Source organism: Mus caroli, chromosome 14, assembly GCF_900094665.2.
Source record: "Mus caroli chromosome 14, CAROLI_EIJ_v1.1, whole genome shotgun sequence".
Taxonomy (NCBI): Eukaryota; Metazoa; Chordata; class Mammalia; order Rodentia; family Muridae; genus Mus; species Mus caroli.
The window spans coordinates 13207606-13226867 of NC_034583.1; the positions used below are offsets into that span (position 1 = coordinate 13207606).

At 42.5% G+C, this 19262-nt stretch overlaps 2 protein-coding genes across 10 annotated transcripts in view; both read right to left on the reverse strand.

The window, feature by feature from the left end:
* The window catches only part of Cfap70 (cilia and flagella associated protein 70), a 60426-nt gene extending 54171 nt beyond the window's left edge, over positions 1-6255 (reverse strand). The window contains exons 1-3 of one of the 4 annotated variants that reach the window (XM_021182103.2): positions 6233-6255; positions 2201-2303; positions 1072-1258 (exon numbers count right to left, since the gene is read on the reverse strand). In XM_021182103.2, coding sequence (XP_021037762.1) covers positions 1072-1258; positions 2201-2263 — 250 coding nt within the window. In that variant the 5' untranslated portion in view covers positions 2264-2303; positions 6233-6255. The other 3 variants (XM_021182102.2, XM_021182104.2, XM_021182101.2) reach the window with 3 other exon arrangements.
* A 3783-nt stretch (positions 6256-10038) lies between these two features.
* Positions 10039-19262, reverse strand: part of Anxa7 (annexin A7) — a 26036-nt gene continuing 16812 nt past the window's right edge. For all 6 annotated transcript variants that reach the window (XM_029469069.1, XM_029469068.1, XM_021181706.2 and 3 more), the window contains 6 exons: positions 16939-17052; positions 16585-16755; positions 14333-14503; positions 14179-14254; positions 12588-12700; positions 10039-10470 (listed from right to left, as the gene is read on the reverse strand). In XM_029469069.1, the coding sequence (XP_029324929.1) occupies positions 10348-10470; positions 12588-12700; positions 14179-14254; positions 14333-14503; positions 16585-16755; positions 16939-17052 (768 nt within the window). In that variant the 3' untranslated portion in view covers positions 10039-10347. The remainder of the gene's footprint in view (positions 10471-12587; positions 12701-14178; positions 14255-14332; positions 14504-16584; positions 16756-16938; positions 17053-19262) is intronic.

A 19262-nucleotide genomic window follows, 5' to 3' on the forward strand; every position in this document is an offset into this window, starting at 1 on the left:
ATGGGGGACTTTTGGGATAGCATTGGTAATGTAATTGAGGAAAATACGTAATAAAAAATATTAAAAATTTAAAAAAAAGAATGCCCCCCCCATCGGCTCATATACTGGAATGCTCACAGAGTGGCATTAGGAGGTGTGGCCTGGTTGGAGGAAGTGTGTCACTGAGAGTGGATTTTGGGGTTTCACATGCTCATGCCAGGCCTAGAATCTCTCTTTCTTCCTGCTGCCTCCTGATCTGGATGTAGAACTCTGAGCTCCTTCTCCAGCACCATGTCTGCCTGTGTGCTGCCATACTTCCCACCATGACGATAATGAACTAAATCCTGAATGTAAACAAGCTACAACTAAATGATTTTATATGAGGTGCCATGGTTGTGGTTAGGGTAGGGGTGGGGCAATCTTGACATAGGTAGATTCCTGGAGCTAACTGGATAGCCAAGGAGAGACCCTATCTCCAAAGCCAAGGTGAACAGTAATACAGGAAGACACCGAACATTGATCCTTGGCCTCTTCTCTCACATATGCTCCAAAATACATGTGCGCACAACACACACACACACACATACACAGAGAGAGGGAGGGGGAGGGGGAGATCAGATTAAAACGAAACAAAGTAAAAGACCTAGCACACAGTGTAACAATTACATCAGCTATAAAGACATAAAGTCTACATGGAAACCAGGAAAACACAGACGCAGAAACCACTCATCTCTCCACCTGCCTCACTCCACAGAGACTCTGAATGCTTGTTATGCTACAGATATTGCTAGGAATTGAAAATTTAGCCAGAGAGGCAAATGAAAAATGGCCACTCTTGATGGTGTATATACAAAAGCACAGGTAATACAGGATACCCAGTTAGGCTTGAATGTCAAATAAACAATGGGTGATTTTAAAGCTTGTATCGAGTTCTTTGGGTTTTTCTTCCTAAAACCTGGCAACGGTAAGGATTGGGAGGAGGACTGAGGGAGTGGATGACCGGGAGTGGGGCGGTGAAGCTGGCACTACTCCCATCCCAGGGACTCCGCGCTCAGAAGCTCCTTGCAAGGCACTTAGAACCAGGAGACTTACAGAATAATGGCTTGTGGGCGAGGTCGTCTAAAGCACTGCCCCCGTCTGGGCTGAGGTCAATGCTGCTAGTAAAGCTGTACTTCGCAGTTCCTTCAGGAGAGACAGTGACTTTTGAAGAGTCTCCAAGAACTGTCTGGTTGAATTCTGCACGGACAAAAGTAACTGGGGTGTCTCCTTTGAAGCCTTTCTGTGGGCACAAACATCACGTTACAGTTTCAAATGCCATACATCTTTAAAAAGTGAGGAAAAAGAAACTACACAGGGAAATAAAATCCTGAGGCTTTATTGTGCAGGGACTATTAACATTTAGAATATTTTTTTTGCTTCTGTGAATATGTATGTATATATATGTGTATATATATATATGTATATATATATATATATATATATATATATATATATTGGTTTTTCAAGACAGGGTTTCTCTGTGTAGCCCTGGCTGTCCTGGAATTCACTCTGAAGACCAGACTGGCCTCGAACTCAGAAATCTGCCTGCCTCTGACTCCCAAGTATTGGGTGCACCACCACTGTCCGGTTAACATGTATATATTTTTATATGTGCATTATTAAACAAGCAACTTATTAACTATGCCCTTTTAAACAATAGCTCTGTAAACTTCAGGACATTGAATATTTTCCCATTTTATTATTCACCTAATTCTTAGTGGTTATTAGAAGTCTATTACTTGAAATTCTGAAATGAGATTACTCAGAGGGAGAATGCAGGAATAGTTTAGATCCTTTTCAGAAGAAAGGGAAGAAAGGAATTCTAAGTCAGATGGTGTGGCTCGAGCTGTAATTTCAGCAACTATGAGGTTGAAACTGAAGGACTGCTGTGAATTTGAGGGAGACTCAGCTAGTGAACCTCTGTCTCAGAAGAAAGGGTAAGGGGGAAGAAATTACATAGCAAAACAGAAATGATTTGTTTAAACCTTGTTAAATTTAGCATTCAAAAGGCCAGGTATTCTATTCTAGACATGCCGCGTAATGACTCGCAGAGTACAGACTACCAACATGGAACACCTTGAGAAGATCACTCTGCTTAGAGGGAGATTACACAGAACTTTGGTCTTGTCCCCCAGTCCCCATGCTCTGAATAGGGACTCTGGGTTTTCAAGAGTCAATTTACCAAATCATATCCATTTGTCACAGTAATGTGCACAGTTTTCATTGTGCTTGACGTCTGGTCCATGTCTGCACTTGGTCAAAGTCTTTCTGGTCTTCTTTGGCCTCTATGAAGATAACAGATGAGTTTGTTTCCTCGTGGACAACATCATACCCAGGACCACAGGAGCTGCAGACACATTACAGGCTAGCATTGTTTATCCCTGCTTAACCTACTTTTTAACCCACTCTTTGCCACCTCTGCTGTTGGACACGAAGTGCTTTCAGGAAGTTGTCATAGGCATGGCTCCACTAACTGATGTTAAAAGTTCCTCAACACATAAGTGGCCCATGAAATGCAAATGATCAGAAGGCAGAGACTCGGACTGCCATTGCTCACTGTTCCTTCCACCCACGTTCCCACGTATGGGAGGCTCCCTTCCAAGATTATGTCCCAGGTCTATGGAAACTTGAAATGGCAAAGGCTTATGTCTCTACATTGATATTTTCAAATAATTTTACAAACAATTTCAAAGCTAAATTGTTGTCCAGGTGTGACAGCATACACCCCTGTAACTTTGACACGCAGGAAGCTGAGGCTGGAGGATTGTGAGTTCTAGGGCAACCTGGTCTACATAGTGAGTTCAAAACCAGTCACCCAGGACTACACAGACAAACCCTTCCCACCAGATAGATAGATAGATAGATAGATAGATAGATAGATAGATAGATAATAAATGTATGCTTGTTTTGAGACAGGATCTCATATAGCCTAGGTTAGCCCTGTGAAACTTAGTACTGTCAGCTTGAGAACTCTCTACACTCCTGAAGTTGTGTGCCTGTAGGAGCTAGTTTTGGTCGTGCTGAAGTGGAGAGACTGAGCCCCGGTGGGGCTCCACTCCCTGGCCTTGGGATCCTGTATGAACAGAGAAAGCCAGCTGAGCACTAGCAGCAGCACACGCTTCTCTTTGATGGCTGACAAGTGTGACTAGGTTCACCACCATGATGGACTGTAACCTGGAACTGTGGGCCAAGATCAAGCCTTTCCACCTTAAGTCACCACTGTCAGAGTATTCTATCACAATTAAAAGAAAAAAACCACAAAAACAAAAAAGAAACTAAGATAGCTAAGGCTGATTTTGAACTCCTGATTCCCCTACCTCTGCCTCCTGGGATTATTTAAGAGTATGCTGTGCTAGGGGTGGAATCCCGGCCTTCAGGGATGCACACTGTGTAAGGACTGACAAGGGAACCATCCCTCCCCCTCTCCCTCCCCCTGCCCCTGCACCTCTCTCTCTCTCTCTCTCTCTCTCTCTCTCTCTCTCTCTCTCTCTCTCTCTCTCTCTCTCTCTCTCTCTCTCTCTCTCTCTCTCTCTCTCTCTCTCTCTCATCTTAAAGATTGGGTTTTCTACTTTAATCCAAAGTGGAAGATGATGAGGAAAAGCCTTGTACATCACTGCCAGGAAAGTAAACTAGCACAGCCACTATGAAAATCCATATGGAGGTTCCTCACAAAAGTAATAATGGCAGGTGAGAGACATGGCTGAGGGTGAAGAGCACCGGCTGCTCTTCCGGGAACTCAGGTTCCATCCCAGCACCTACATGGTGGCTCACAACTCTCTGTAATTCCAGATCCCCTGGATCTGATGCCCTCTTCTGACCTCCAAGGACACCAGAGATATTATGTGGTGCACAGACATACATTCGAGCAAAACACCCATACATATCAAAAAGGAAGAAATAAAATTGTCATATTATCCATCATACACAGAGACATTTGTACCTCATGTCCATTGTATCACTATTCACAAGAGCCAAGGTATGGAACCAGCCTGGAAGCTCACAAGACAAATGGAGAAAATATTATATAAGAACCATAGACATTAGCCAGATAGTGGTAGCACACTCCTTTAATCCCAGCACTTGGGAGGCAGAGGCAGGAGGATTTCTGAGTTTGAGGCCAGTTTGGTCTACAGCATGAGGTCCAGGACAATCAGGGCTATACAGAGAAACCCTATCTCGAGAAGAAAAAAAAAAAAAGAAGAAGAAATAAAAAAAAAGAACTATATACATTATATATACAGTAAAGTGTAAAGAATAATGAACTTACATTAACAGAAAAAAATGAATGGAATTGTATATGATGATGTTAAGGAAAACATCTCAGATTCAGAAAGACAAATGTGTGTATTTTCTCTCATATGAAGTATTTACATTTAAACATGTAATATATACATGACAAGAGATAGAATTGGGTGTGTAGAAGGAGGGTACTAAGGGAGGAGAGATAAAGATGGATAATGCAAGGAAAAAGAGACAAACACCACATCTTCCCTCCCCTAGGCAGCACCGAGGTTTAAACACACATTACAGGAAAGCAGATGTGGGACTGTTTGGGCTTGGGGGAGGGAAGGGAAAAGTCAGAGAAATGGGAGAGAGAATCTAAACAAAGTACAAGGACTACGATGTGTGGATCTGTCATAGATTTGTTTCATGTGTTTACCGAAAATAAATTTGAAACCTGAAGAAGAACCTATCTGTGAGGACCTACTGTGTGCATCCATGTGGGACAGGTAACGCCTTCAGGCTTCACAGTCACCATGCCATTTCCCAGTGACTCCCTCAGTCTTGCCCTTGCCTAAAAGACTGATTTGTCACACAAATGCTTCCAGGCCCTTTCAGGGTCTCAGTGGCACTGGCAATGTTCTTATCAAGTATGTATTAGGGATCTGTACCATATGAGCTAGCTCATCTGGGTTCCTTGTGCCAAACTAATACACCTTTGAGTCTAACTTTTTTATTCTAATCCATTCCATTTCTGTCAAAATCATTTAAAACTGCATTAAGTTAGGGACAGGGACAGATGCTGAGGTGATATAAGCCCCCAAGTCTAGTGAGGAAGAGAGACATGTTGATAGACCAAGAGGTGTAAGCTTTGTGACAGACAGTCTGACAGATGACTGGGGAGTGGGGAGGGAACTAGTTTTCAATTATGCCTTGGTACACTCTATAGCCTTCACATATGCCACACAGATAGAAAGAGGAGAGTGAGTTTCAGGCAAGTCTGCTATCTTACCAGCCCATCATGGAGCAGGGTGTGCTGTAGCTGGGACCTAACTGGATCTGAGTGTGCACATGTGAATGTGTGTACCAGGAACATCTCACCAGAGGCGACCTGGAGCTAAAATAGTGTAAGATGAAGGCTGTTCTGGGCAGAAAGAAAGAAAAAGTCAAAAGTTCAAAGGCAAAGATCAAAAAGCAAATAAAGTATCTCAGTATGTTTGGATTATAATATAACAATAAATCTAAAGATCAAAGCAGAGAGAACTCAGCTGCATTACTGCGCCCAACACTCTAGTCTCAGCAGAGCTGATAGATTCTCCCTGGTATCTAGTCTGTGCTCTGGCTTAGGGTGCCTCCCTCCCTGCCCCAGTGCATGCATATAATCACTTTGGAACCTTCACATTCACTGTCTTATTCTCTTCTGTTCATCTTTCTTAAAGCAGCTACCAAGGCTATTTATTCACTTTGTACATTTCATAGTCGATGAAGATTGTCTCCAACTCAGGAACAGTCGCCGGGGCTGTGAATTCAGCTCGTTCTCCGTCTGGGACTTTGGTTTTGTTTACGAGGATGTGGTGGCGCTGTGGTGGTTTACCTTGCAGTGTTAAGCAGATAAGAGCCTCAGGCACGCGGTGCAGACACTTCACGGAACCAGATCCACAGTCCCAGCCGTGGAGACTGACGACTTTCCTACTGAGTAACTGTGACCTTGCATGGATGCCCAACTATTGTTCTTGCCCTCAACAAGGCGTCCATTTCTAGTCACAGGCTCAGAGGCAGGACAGCTACCAATCGACTTGGGGATAGCATAGAGGAAGGAGATGGGACTGGATCCAGCTCTGGGTGAAGCGGGATCTTGGGCACAGCTGGGCTGAGCTAGAACTTCAGCCTGGTCTTAGCTGAAGGGAAAGAGCTCAGAATCCTAGAAGAAAAGATCTGGGGAGTGGGAGCAACAGCTTCACCTATAGCCCCTGAAAGGGAGTTACTAGCTTACCTGAGGCAGACGCTGGTTGTTTTCTGTAACTATAGCAACCAGCTAGCTCTCGCGAGAACTTGTTTTTTCCCACCTCGAGGAAGGAGGTTGCAAATTTGGCTTGTGCTCTGAAAACCACGCCCCTTGGGTGTTTCTCCTTTGCAAGTTTGGGTAAAAATTTAACTTTCCACCTTTCAAGTCTTTTTCCTTAACGATTAATTTCATTATCCACAAAAAACAGAATGATAAAATTAAAAGGAACTTTAAGGAAAGAAACCTACTTAGATGTCTCAAAAAAAAAAAAAAAAAGTCTTTACTAAACAACACCCATTTTAGCAGGGTGCCCTGGCCCTTGTCTCTAGTTCTAGCTACTTGGGAGTCTGAGGCAAAAAAGGATTGCTTAAGGATTGCTTGAGTGGGTGTTTGAGGCCATACTGGACAATATAAAAATCGTCTGCCCTTGAAAAGTAAACTAGTAATTTAGATCTTTTCTCAAAATACCTGTATCTTAGATGCTGCTCTTGGATCTATAGATGGTTCAGCATTTAGGAGATCTTGCACTCTTCCAGAGGGCCCAATCTCAACTCCCAGTACCTACAAGGAGCAACTCCAGCCCCAAGTGGTCAGTGCCTCCTTCTGGTGTGAGTGTCAGTACTTGCAAAGGGAAGAAATAAAAATAAATCTTTTAAAAAAAGTTGATTCTCAACTTGGTATGCACAGCAAGTTCCAGGCCAGATAGGGCCACATAGCCAAGTGCTTTCTGTGCTTGCAAAGCACACTCTACACCCGCTAAGTTTGGCCCCCAGCAATGGCCATATCTAATAATATAATCAGAAGTATATGTACAAGGTCTAAGCAATTGCTATCAAAATCATAACTGACAGGCTGGTGTGACAGGCCACAAGAGTGTGATGTGCTCTTGCAGAGGCCCAAGCCTGGTTCACAGCACCCATGCTGGGTGGCTCAGAAGTGACTCTAGTTCTAGGGGACCCCCAGGTCACCTGATGCCTCTAGTCTTCATGGCCACCTGCATCCATGTGCATATACCCACACAAAGACACATATTCACACACATAATTCGAAACATAAGTCTTTAAAAAAAACACTACTGACTTTGTCAGAAATTAAGAGGATTCACACTTCCCTATTTCATAATGTCCTATAGAAGGATTGGCCTATAAAGTATTAAGGAACAAGGACAGATAATACAGGCCAAAGGAAACAAATCAAGAGTGACAAGTACACACCTAACAATCCTGACCAACAGATCTGAACAAGATGGCCAAGACAATCCAAGGAGGTAAAGAGCACGCAGGTCAACCAAGTCCAGCTTGGTGAACCAATTCACTTATTCAGTCTTACTTGCAGGGACGCAGACACCTCAGGCGCTTGCTATGGAATGGTGGGGATCTGAGTTCAAGGCACAAGAGGGCATGTGAAGCTGAGCGCGTGTCCACCATCCCTGCTAATTACATCAGGATGGGAAGTAGGGACTGGGGACTCTTTGGAGATCAAGTCAGATAGGTGGTATGCAGAGCAGTTGAGAAGGGACTATCTCAAAACAAGGTTGTGCTCTGACCTCTACACACTGTGGTATATACAACACTTCATGAACGCATATGTAACAACGCTCACAGGAATGTATATGTGTACGCACACAAAACTGTGATATGTAAATACATAACAAAATATTCAGTCTTTGAAGAAGGAAATTCTACCCACTTCCCTCCATTTACCACAATGCAGGTGAGCCAGGTGTGGTGATGCACACCTTCAGACCCAGCACTATGAAGGCGGTAGCAGACAGGGCCCTGAGCTGGAGGCTAGCTTGGTCGATACAACAAGTTCCAGGCCTCCAAGTCAGGGCTCCAATGTAATACCCTGTCTCAAAACAGACAAGCACAAAAAACAAAGGAACAATACTATAATGCAGATGAACCACAAACTTGAGGAACAAATACGCTAGGCATTTATAGTATGAGTATATAGGACTCGTATTAACAGAGCAATGATGGTTGCTGGGACAAAGCTCATAAAAATGGGAGTTGTTCAAGAGAACAAACTTTCAACTCTTAAGTTCTAGAGAAGTGGCCACTACAATTTACAACGATGTAGCACCCCACACTTGAAACATGAACTGTAGATAGACCCTAAGTTTACTCCCTCCCTGTCTGTGTCTCTCTCAAATATGTGACAGTTTAAAATTGTGAAAAACATTACACAAGTTTAGTTCTATCAAAGACTATACTGTGTACTTAAATATAAGCAAATTTAAAATTTGTCATTTACATGTTAGTTAAGCACTAGGGCTGGACATGGCAGCATATGCCTATGCCTGGCACTTGAAAGGCTTAAGACAGGAAGATTCCAAATTCAAAGCCAGCCACTAACTCTGAAACAAGACTATCTTTAAAAAACAAAAATACACAGGGCTGGAAAGATGTCTCAGTGGTTAAGAGCACTGACTGCTCTTCCAGAGGACCCGAGTTCAATTCCTAGCAACCACTCCATGGCTCATATGGTGCTTCATAATCATCTATAATGGGATCTGATGCCCTCTTCTTGTGTGTCTGAAGACAGCTACAGTGTACTCATATAAATATAATAAACCTTTAAAAAACAACCACCACCAAAATACACAACCAAGGAGCTGGAAAGCTGGCATTATGATTAAGATCACTGCTTGATCTTCCAGAGGACCTAGGTTCAAGTCCCAGTACTCACATGGTAGCTCACAACCATCTCTCTATTTTCAGGATATCTAGTGCCCTCTTCTGGATTCCTCAGGCACCAGGCATGCATGGTACACAGACATGCATATAGATAGGCAAAAGATTATATCCATAAAAATAAGTTTGTTTTCTTAAAAAAAACATACAAATTACTCTAGGTCAAAAGAGCTGTGGTTTTTAAGAAGTACTGTACAATTTTATTGTTTCTGTAAAGTCACAGGACCAAACTTACTGTTTAAACATTTATCTTAAGATTAAAGCTCAGACGATAGCTTTTCACTTTTCTACTCTAATAAACACAGAGGACCTGGGTTCAGATGCCAGCACTCACACACTAGTTCACAAGCATCTATAGCTTCCATATTAGGGTTTCCAACACCCTCTCCCGGTCTCTGTGAGAAAAATAGGCATGCTAGTGGCTGGGTGCATGTACATGTTTGCAGGTAAACACTCGTGTACATAAAATCTGTTTTTACAAGATAGAAAACAGAGGCTTTTATAAGTGATTTTCCCTGTGACAATTAAATGTAGAATGGTGCTTGCTTTTGTCCTCATCCATGGGAATTGGGTAGAAACACAGAAGTAATCAGGTTACTCATGGGCCTGGGCTGTGGAAGGGGAGGAAGAGGGAGGAGGAGGAGAAGGAAGCTTTCCTGTGCTCCCAGTTAAGCTCCTGCTGGCCTCAGAAACATTCTGGTTACCATGATAATGTAACATCTGGGGTCTCAGTGGCTTAGAAGGCCAGCCTTGCACAGGACATCACTGTCAGAGCTCTGTGGTGTTCCACAAGGCACTCCCACCACACAGTGGGATTCATTACTAACAGCTGGCACCAGCTGGCCTTGGGATGCAGAGGGGTTTCAATCTTGCTTGCATAGACTGTGTTATTTAGGTGAACACTACATGGCCTGTCAGTCCTACACTACTACTAGCTGAGAGTGAGTTTTATTCCACTTGTCCCAGGAAACTTCAGCCATTGACCTGAGTTACTGTGGTTTATTCCCGAGCTGAAAATCACACTCTGCAATCAAACCATAACAGCGTGTTTTAACAAACTCCGTTCTCATTCTCTCATTCTTTTAACATTACACAGAATTAGAGATTGTTGTGACTTTTATTCAATTTGAAATCCGGATTAAAATAAAAGCAGTGAGAGCAAAGCTTTACAAATATTACATTACTATGTCATTGATATGGCTTTTACACTGATTGGATACAGGGAAAAAAAACCTAACTAACATTAGAATTAAGGCAGTAACAACATGTGCACACCCAGCCAGCCCTGCCAGTCTTCAGTAGAAAACTACTCTGCTCAGGTGGAGTCTGACGGCCGCATGCAGGTCTCACTGCATGCAAGGATAGGCCCTGAAGAGCTGCACTCCTTAAAGGGAAAAAGGACCCTTCTCACTGGCCAACAATGGCCAGGAGCAGCTTCCTGTAATCTCCACTCGTGTCACTTGCGATCATTGTGCTTAGGGTCTTCTGATACATCTGGGTGAACATCTGTTTTATCTGAACAAGGTCAATCTGTAAGAAATATCAGGATGGAAAAAAAATCTGTTAAGAGAAAATGCTTTTGTTGTCTTAATACTATATAACAATCAGAATGGGGAAGGACAAATGGCTGACATTCCATCTCATTCACACTAGCGCTGCCGTCTTCCCTGAAGATCTCATTTGCCATGGAGAGCACTGGAGAGATGCGATGTAAGAACCATCTGCTATCCCTAAACACCAGTTATCTGATAACAGGACAGCTTTATATAATATTAATAACAGAGTGAGTGTTGGTACAGATGCCAAGAAATGGAAACACGTGTACATTCCTAATGGGAATGTAAGATGGGGTAGTTACTGTGCAAAGCTGTATGGTGTTTAAAATGGCGGTTCTACTGAACTATATATAGTATCATCCAGCAACTCCATTTCTTGCTAAATTTCCAAACGAAATAGCAGGGACTTGAAGGGATTAGTGTGCACCACAAGCATAGCAACATCATTTGTCAAACACAAAGGCAGAAGCAAGACAAGTATACACAGACACACAGTCGTACACAGACATGGTGGGTTGACACGCTGCCCTAAAATTCAACTTCCAACACATGATGCAGCAGGAATTCTGTGAAGCCCAGATGGAGTGAAAGAACTCTATGATTCCATCTACCCGGGGAACCTAGTGTTATCAACTCAGGACAGACGGGAGAGAAGACGCAAGAGGGTGGCTGTTCATGACTATTTCATGAGTATAAATTTTCAGTTTTGCAAGATGTAAAAAGTTCTAGATGATGTGACAATGTACAACAATGTGACTGTATTTACCACCACAGTACACTTAAAAATGGTTCGAATAGTAAATTTTATTATGTATATTTTATTGCAATTTAAGAATAGATTCTGGCCGGACAGTGGTGTCTCACACCTTTAATCCCAGGACTTGGGAGGCAGAGGCAGGTGGATCTCTGAGTTCAAGGCCAGCCTGGTCTACAGAGTGAGTTCCAGGACAGCCAGGGCTACAAAGAGAAACCCTGTCTCCAAAAAACCAAGCAAGGAAACAAACAAAAAAATAGAATAGATTCTGCTTAGAGAATTTAGGTGTAAGAATAAACACACATCAAGGATTTAAATATACCCAAATTTTAAGCTGGCTGTGGTAATGCATGCCTTTAATCTCAGCACTCAAGAAGACCTTTGTATGTTTGTGATCAGTCTAGTCTACATATTGAGTTCTATGGCTATGTAAAGAAACCTCATCTCAAAAAAAAAAAAAAACAAAACAAATAACCAAATTTTGTTTGTCCCCAGCAAACAAATCTACCTCCTATAGTATTATTTAATAATGTTTGCTTTCAATTAAAAATATTAAGCTGGACATAGTGGCACATGCCTTTAATCCCAGCACTAGGGAAGCAGAGGCAGGCAGATCTCTGTTACGTCTAGGTCAGCCTGGTCTATAAAGTGAGCTCCAGGACAGCCAAGGCTACATAAAAAGTCCTGTCTTGGAAAAAAAAACATAACAAAACAACAACAACAACAACAATAAAACCTCCTAGAAACCCAAACCCAAAAACAAACCAAAAAAGTAAAAGTAAAGACTGTTGAATTTAAAGGTTATTTTGTAATTAATAAGGATGCTAACTTTGATATCCAAATGGATTTATCTAAGCTCGGAACTGAAGCTTAGCTCAACGACAGAGTATCTGCTTAGCATGCACAAGTACCTTGGTTTGATTTCCAGCATTGCAAAAAAAAATAAAAATAAAAATAAAAAAATCAATCAACAAAAAAAGCAAAGCAGACACAACGATGCATGTCTGTAGCCCTAGCTACTATGCAGCCAAGGCAAGAGATCACTGACGCCCAAATATTTGGGGCCAGTCTAGTCACTGTTAATGAGACCTCAGTCTCTTTTTAAAAAAGTAAAACAAACATACAAAAACTAGCAATCTCCCATAAACCCATATTCTCCACAGGCCTTCTCACATATAAAAGCTTTAGTGCTGTCTTTCCTGAGAGCGGAAGTCTCTTTTACTACTGAAATCCCCACAGAGGACACATCTTTCCTAAGGGTTTCATAATCAAGACCCATGAAGAAATCACCACGCACAATGAAGTAAAATCTGACAGAAAGTGTCCCCTTGCCTCACCTCACTTCGAGTGACCACAATCCTGACCAGGGTGGAGTCGTCCGTGCCAGCGCCTTTCATGGAATAGTAGAGTCGTTCAGCAAAGAAGGCAGGGCGGTTGAGGGCGCACTGCACTGCAAGGCAGACATGCTTTAGAGCAGGGTCCTGGCCGGACCAGCCAGGCTACCTCTGTGGCTTCATGCACTAAGCCTGGTTTTCATTTTTTTTTTAAAACAGAAATCTGAAGTGTGTTGATAATCTTTTCCTCAGCATATATTAATCTTTGTAGGTGAATCAGATAGGCAACTTCCAATTCTAGAGGATTCCCTGTAGCTAGCACTCTACTTTCTCTTAGCTCACGAGATGCAGTTGCCTTGCATGAACACATGCACTGATGTAGACTCTACATTTCCCATAGGAAGTCTATAGGAAGTGCATCCCAGATTAAGTAACATCTTACTAGAAGAAACGACAGGAATCTGAACTCTTCACATTAACAATGTAATTTCTAGAGCCAGGAGAACGACTCAGCAGATGAAGTGCTTGTAACAATCCTGAAGCCCATCCCCCAGATCCACTTCGAGCTGGAAGGCAAGAATCACCTCCATGAAATGTCTTCTATTTTCCATGTGTGCCATGGCGTGCACACGCCCATAACACACATAGTACACACTCTCACACACAGGGAGAGTTAAATTAAATGTAAAAACGTAAGAGTACCATTTGGGGGCTGGGGATGGCTCAGCGGTAGGGCTTTAGCATGCATAAGGTCCTAGGTTCAAGCCTCATCACCATACACATACACACACAATATCATTTGGCTGAGAAAAAGCTATGAATATAGTTAAAGAGAAAACAGACTGTCCAAGATTTGAAAATAGCATTTGGAACTCTGAGTCACTGGAAAGTTACTTAGCAAAGTGAGTGTCCACAGATGGCAGAGGGCACACACTGTGCATTTTATCATGTTAGCCCCAGTTAGTGCAGTCACATTTCAGGCACCCCACTGCGAGCACCAAGGTGTCAGTAATACTCTTATTCTTGTAGTATCTATGGACAGAAGTCCCACACATCTAGGTGTCAGGGCACCAGAAACATAGTAAAGAGTCTCATTTACTGTGTTTATTAATAGTACGGTATGTTCTGAGGGCTCAAAATGATGCTCAGTGTGCTATGTATACATGCAGAGCATGCGATTAACCCCAGCACTTAGGAGGTAAAGGCAGGTGGATCTTTGTGAGTTCGAGGCCAACCAGATCTACAGCATGAAGCCCTGTCTCAATAAATAAGTAAATTATGTATTAATTTTACATAAAAAAAGATGTTTTGTGGTAGTACTATTAGCTCCTTGGGGCTTTCTCATTCATTAAAAGGTCTGTGATATACTGGGGTCTTCTTGCAGTACTCAACAAAGATATACAAATGAAAGCCAAATCACCTTAAACAAACAAACAAACAAACAATCCTTTTGGTCACACTATCAGTCACTCATAGAAACTTATACAAAATACAGGATTCACTCAGTTTCTGCCTGAACAGATCCTGGGGATACTACAGCAACTGTAACCACTCAGTGAAAAACAAAATAAGGTAGAGTGCAAAAGTGCCTTACAGATGGTCTTCAAACCACTTTCAACGTATCCAGAAAATTCTCGGCTTACACTGCTTAGCAAATCTCGATTAGCCATCTGCAAACAAAAATGTCAGAGTTAAGCATTTTCGTATCTTAAAATAAACAGCACATCTTCAGGAGAGTTCAAACCCACCCTGGAATAAGCCTCCATAGTGGCCTTCAGCTGAGGGAAGCTCCTTGTGGCGAGAATCATGTTGAAACAGGATTCATCCGTTCCCAGTCTCCCCTCCCCAGCCTGATAGAGACGCTGAGCGTCCTCCTGGGCCATCTGGTGGTTCACACTCTGCCTCTCGTCACGGTTTCCCTGCAAGAGGAAGGCAGGAATTAGAGATGAAATTCTTTCTCCAATCTAGTCACTTTGGGATTTATCAAACGTGACTGCATCAAGTCTGCCACAAAGGCCCCGCCTTTCCAAATCACTATTCCATGACACTTGGTTTTGGACCTTGGAATATATGGTCAGGGTTTTGTAAGGTTAGAGTGAGGGCTTCAGAGCTTTGAGTGCTAAATTACAACAAGATGTCTTTAACAAGGAAGGGATTATAAACTGTCTTTCAAATGAAAAAAGGGTAATTCTCTTCGGCTAGGATTTGAGATCAAAACACTCTGTAGAGTCCCATTCCTATAAAAGTGTAAAGCAGCAAGCACTCGATTTGTACCGGGCATTTCACTCTAAGAAGGGACTATAAAAGATTTCAGATCTAACTACATTGTTATTATACACATATTTATTATGTGGGCTGAATATAGCTTAGTGGTAGGTAGGCAGTCTGCCCTGCATGAATGAACCCCTAGATTATTCAATCCCAAGAACAGAAACAAAAGAAAACAAAAACAAAAAAAAAATGAATTTACCATGAAGACTCAATAAAATTGACGTGTGAGGGTCTGGAAGAGGGCAAGTCCTACTGCCCACCTGAGGAACAAAATGGGAAGGTGCTTCTTAAAGCTAGAGACGTCTCTTTTGACAAGTACTTGGCATGAGAAAGGGTAACTGAACATCACACAGGAAAATGTGTTCAAAAGGTGGCTGAAGCTCAGAGCCCAGGCCTGAAACCTCTAGCATTCTCTTGCAAACACAAATAATAAAAGTAAAAGTATTTTAAAGGTACTCAGGGAAGAAACTTCAAATTGTCTCTTGGGTTTAAGTACAATAGTCTCCATTTTCTAAGAAGTGACTTCGCTTTTCCCACCTGAGAAAAGTTCGGATGGGCCACGGACCCTGCATAAAGACAACCCAACTGAGACTCCCTCCTGCTTTGCACTCAACACCTCTGCCTGTGCCCCCCTGCTATCCTTGATTCCTAACCTCCTCTCCTGCTTTGCACTCAACAGCTCTGTCTGTGTGAATTTAGTCTTTCCGACAGTTTCCTTTTCTCATTTTTGTAGCTCCAGCCTTTGCACACGATCCCATACCCACAACACATCTTGTATGCTTTCTGTAGCTCTCTCTCCATGGCTCCTCAGAGTCCCTCCTCCACATCTAGGTCCCTTGAGATCCTGTGGTGTTGTACACACGCAGGCAGCCAGTAACTCCTGATACTTAACCAGTGGGTTAATCTTTTGTGTGTCTGTCAAATACATCAGCCTCATCTTCCTCTTTTTAATACTATCCCAAATACCCTCTTGGAGTGTTTCCTGTCCTCTCTCTGTATACCTGGGGAATAATAAGGTAGATGCCAACTGTAGAGAGAATGTCTTGTGTACTGTGTGGAAGCATCATCACCTGCCAATAAAAAGCTGATGGTCTACTAGCAAAAGGCAGGGCTAATAAGGTGGGGAGGGCACTGGTAGAAAGATAGGAACTCTGAGGAGACAGTCAGTAGAGGGAAAGGATTTGCTACGTGGACTCCGAGGAGACAGACATGAAACCGAGAAGTAACCAGCCACGTGGCAGACATAGAATAGTTTAATGGATTACATAAGTTAGGAGCTAGTTAAGGGAACAAGCCCGAGCTTATGGCCTACACACTTACTCATACTTAAGCCTTTGTTATTCGGAAACTGGGGCGCATTTGGGAAAGCTCGCACTTACATCAACTGCAGTACTCTCCTGTACTCCTGCCTCTCCTCCTATGGCTCCACTACCCTCTGGCACTTGCACTGTGGAACACACTAACTGACATGACACTGCTAAGCTGTCATAGACTTCGCCTTCATCTTTGCCACAGAGCCTCAGGAAGGTTAATGAAATGAAATCTAAAAGAAGTTATTTTTCTATTCCTTACAAAAGTCAGATATACAGAACTCAGTCTCAGTAATAACTAGAAGAAATCTGTCCACTACATTCTGTGTTGTTCCACAAAGACAGCAATAGTTCAAGGAGCTAACTAATAATAACCTATGTTCCCTTCACTAACAAACAGTCATTAATATTATACTCACCTGGCACATGGACACGAGGAGACGTTCAAAATGTCCCGAGGTATCTGACCTAATGTCCTTCTCAAGGTCTCGTCCAAATTCCAATTGATAACATCTAACAATGTCTCGAATTTCTTGATTTGTTCTTGTGCACAAAATCTCTATCAATACACGTTCTTGAGTTCCTGCTCCCTACAAGAAATGAGGAGAGGATCACACAGAAGCAAAGGAAGTGCTCAGAAGATAACCAAGCTGTATCCAAATGATACAAAATCACCGTGCCTCATCTATCAGTGCGAATTCAGAAGTATCAAATTTTGTGAGGCTACATATATTAAGCAATACAAAATCATGGTAGAAAATCAGATAGCATACCTGCATTGCCTTCCGTAAGCTCCAGGCATCATAGTATGTAGAAGGCATGAACAGCGCAAGGATTAATTCTTCCATATTCCCACTCAATTCTGACTTGAGATCTTTAATTAAATCCTGTTTAATGACATATGAGAAGGAGGTTTACAGGATTCCTGTATCTCATTTCACATAAATCATTTACAAAATATAATTTTAAAAGTTTTTTTTTAATATGTGTATGGCTGTTTTGCCTACATATATGTCTAAGTACCACATGTCTGAAATGACAGCGGAGGCCAGAAGAGGGTATTGGAGCCCCTGGAACTGAAGTTACAAAGGGTTGTGAACTGCTGTGTGGGTGCAGGGAACAGAACCCGGTCCTCTAGAACAGCAGCCAGTGCTCTTAACCACTGAGCCGTATCTTCAGCCCCTCACTTAAATCTTTTAAGGAAAATATAAAAAAACTAAATGGAATTGGCACTATGAAAGTCAAATTTTCAAATGTGAATGTGATATACAAAGCAATGAGGAAATTGATGAAATTCAGTGGTGAATTCATTGTGTCTATAAACACTTGAATAACCGTACCACATACAAAGACAGAGGTCCAGTTAGAAAAAGAATAATTCAAAATAACAAAATGAGGGACGGTGAGAAGCTGAGTGGGTAAAAGACACTTGCCTGGGGCCCACATGGTGGAAAGAGAGAACCAACTCCTGACTTCCATATATGTATGACCACATGTACACACCTGTACTCATATAGTCATCCACACAAAAATAAATACATAAATGAATGTAAAAATAAAAAATGAGCAGATATTTACTTAGTATAAGAAAATATTTTTGGCTCTATAAAGAAGTAAAAAAAAAAATCACTATTATCTTGGTCTTACTGAGAAGATAAATATCTAAAAAGATGACATAAAGCAAACTGCACTCTAGGGTTAGTCTTGTGCGCCGTGTATTCAGAAGCTGAGCTCTGTGCCACTGTCCAGACTGCAGCCTAACCTTGGGGCACTGTCTTAACCAACGTGCTGCCCAATAATCTCTGATTGGTTAATAGAAGACTAGACTCCATGATTGGGCAGAGGACAGGAAGAGGCAGATGGACCTGGGGGAGGAGGGAAGGTCCCCGAAGGAAGGAGGGGGGAGGTAGTTACTATGAGGCATAGGCCATGAGCAGGTCGCCAAAGGACACACATGCGACAGAGCAAGACTCAGCTGTCAAGTCATGGGGCATTTATCTGGTTATTAATAGACTAGTTGGGTTTTAATAGTCTCAGAACCTGCGCAGCCCAGGTTTGTAGCTTGTTCACAAACTCTTTTTTGTGCTGTTTACTAGAGAGCTAAATGGGAACGAGTGGGGAGGATTCCCCTCCCCCATAAAAGTATCTTTATATAGGTCTGGGGTGGTTTGGAAGAGAATGGACCCATAGGCTCATCACATGTGTGAATGCTTCATCCTCAATTGGTACAACTGTTTGGAGAGGATTAATAGACGTGGCCTTGTGGGAGGAGTCACTGGGTGTGGGCTTTCAAGTTTCAAAAGCCTACACCAGGCCTATTATTACTTTCTTCCTGCCTCCAACTTTCAGATAAGCTGTGAGCTCCTAGCCATTGCTCCAGCACCATGCCTGCTGCCATGTTCCCTCCTATGATCGTCATAGACTAACCCCCGAAACCGTAAGGCCCAATAAACTCTTCTATAAGTTGCCTTGGCCATGGCGCTTTTTCACAACAACAAAAAAGTAACTAAGACAAGCACCAAGTAGGTAACACAGAAACAAAAGCCAGGTGACTTTTAAAGTGGGCTAGGAAACGCAAAGAAAGCTTTTAGTTCATACCTTAAAGAATATAGGAAAATGAACAGGCAAAGAGGAAGGAGGCAGTTACTTAAGACAAAATAGATGGGGGCTGGAGAGATGACTCAGTGGTTAAGAGCAGTGACTGCTCTTCTAGAGGTCCTGAGTTCAAATCCCAGCAATGACATGGTGGCTCACAACCATCTGTAATGAGATCTGGTGTCCTCTTCTTGTGTGTCGGAAGACAGCAACAGTGTACTTACATATAATAAATAAATAAATCTTTAAAAAAAAAAAGCCAGGTTCTCAGCAGTGCAATTATCTCCAGTATTTTTGCTTATGAAGTAAGGTCTCAGCCATTTGTACTAGAACTTTAAGTGTGCACCACATTCAGCTCTTTACAAGAAGGACCTCTTGGTTTGTGTTGCATAATCAATCGGTCAAGAAACAGGACTTATAGCCGGGTGTGGTGGCGCACGCCTTTAATCCCAGCACTCGGGAGGCAGAGGCAGGCGGATTTCTGAGTTCGAGGCCAGCCTGG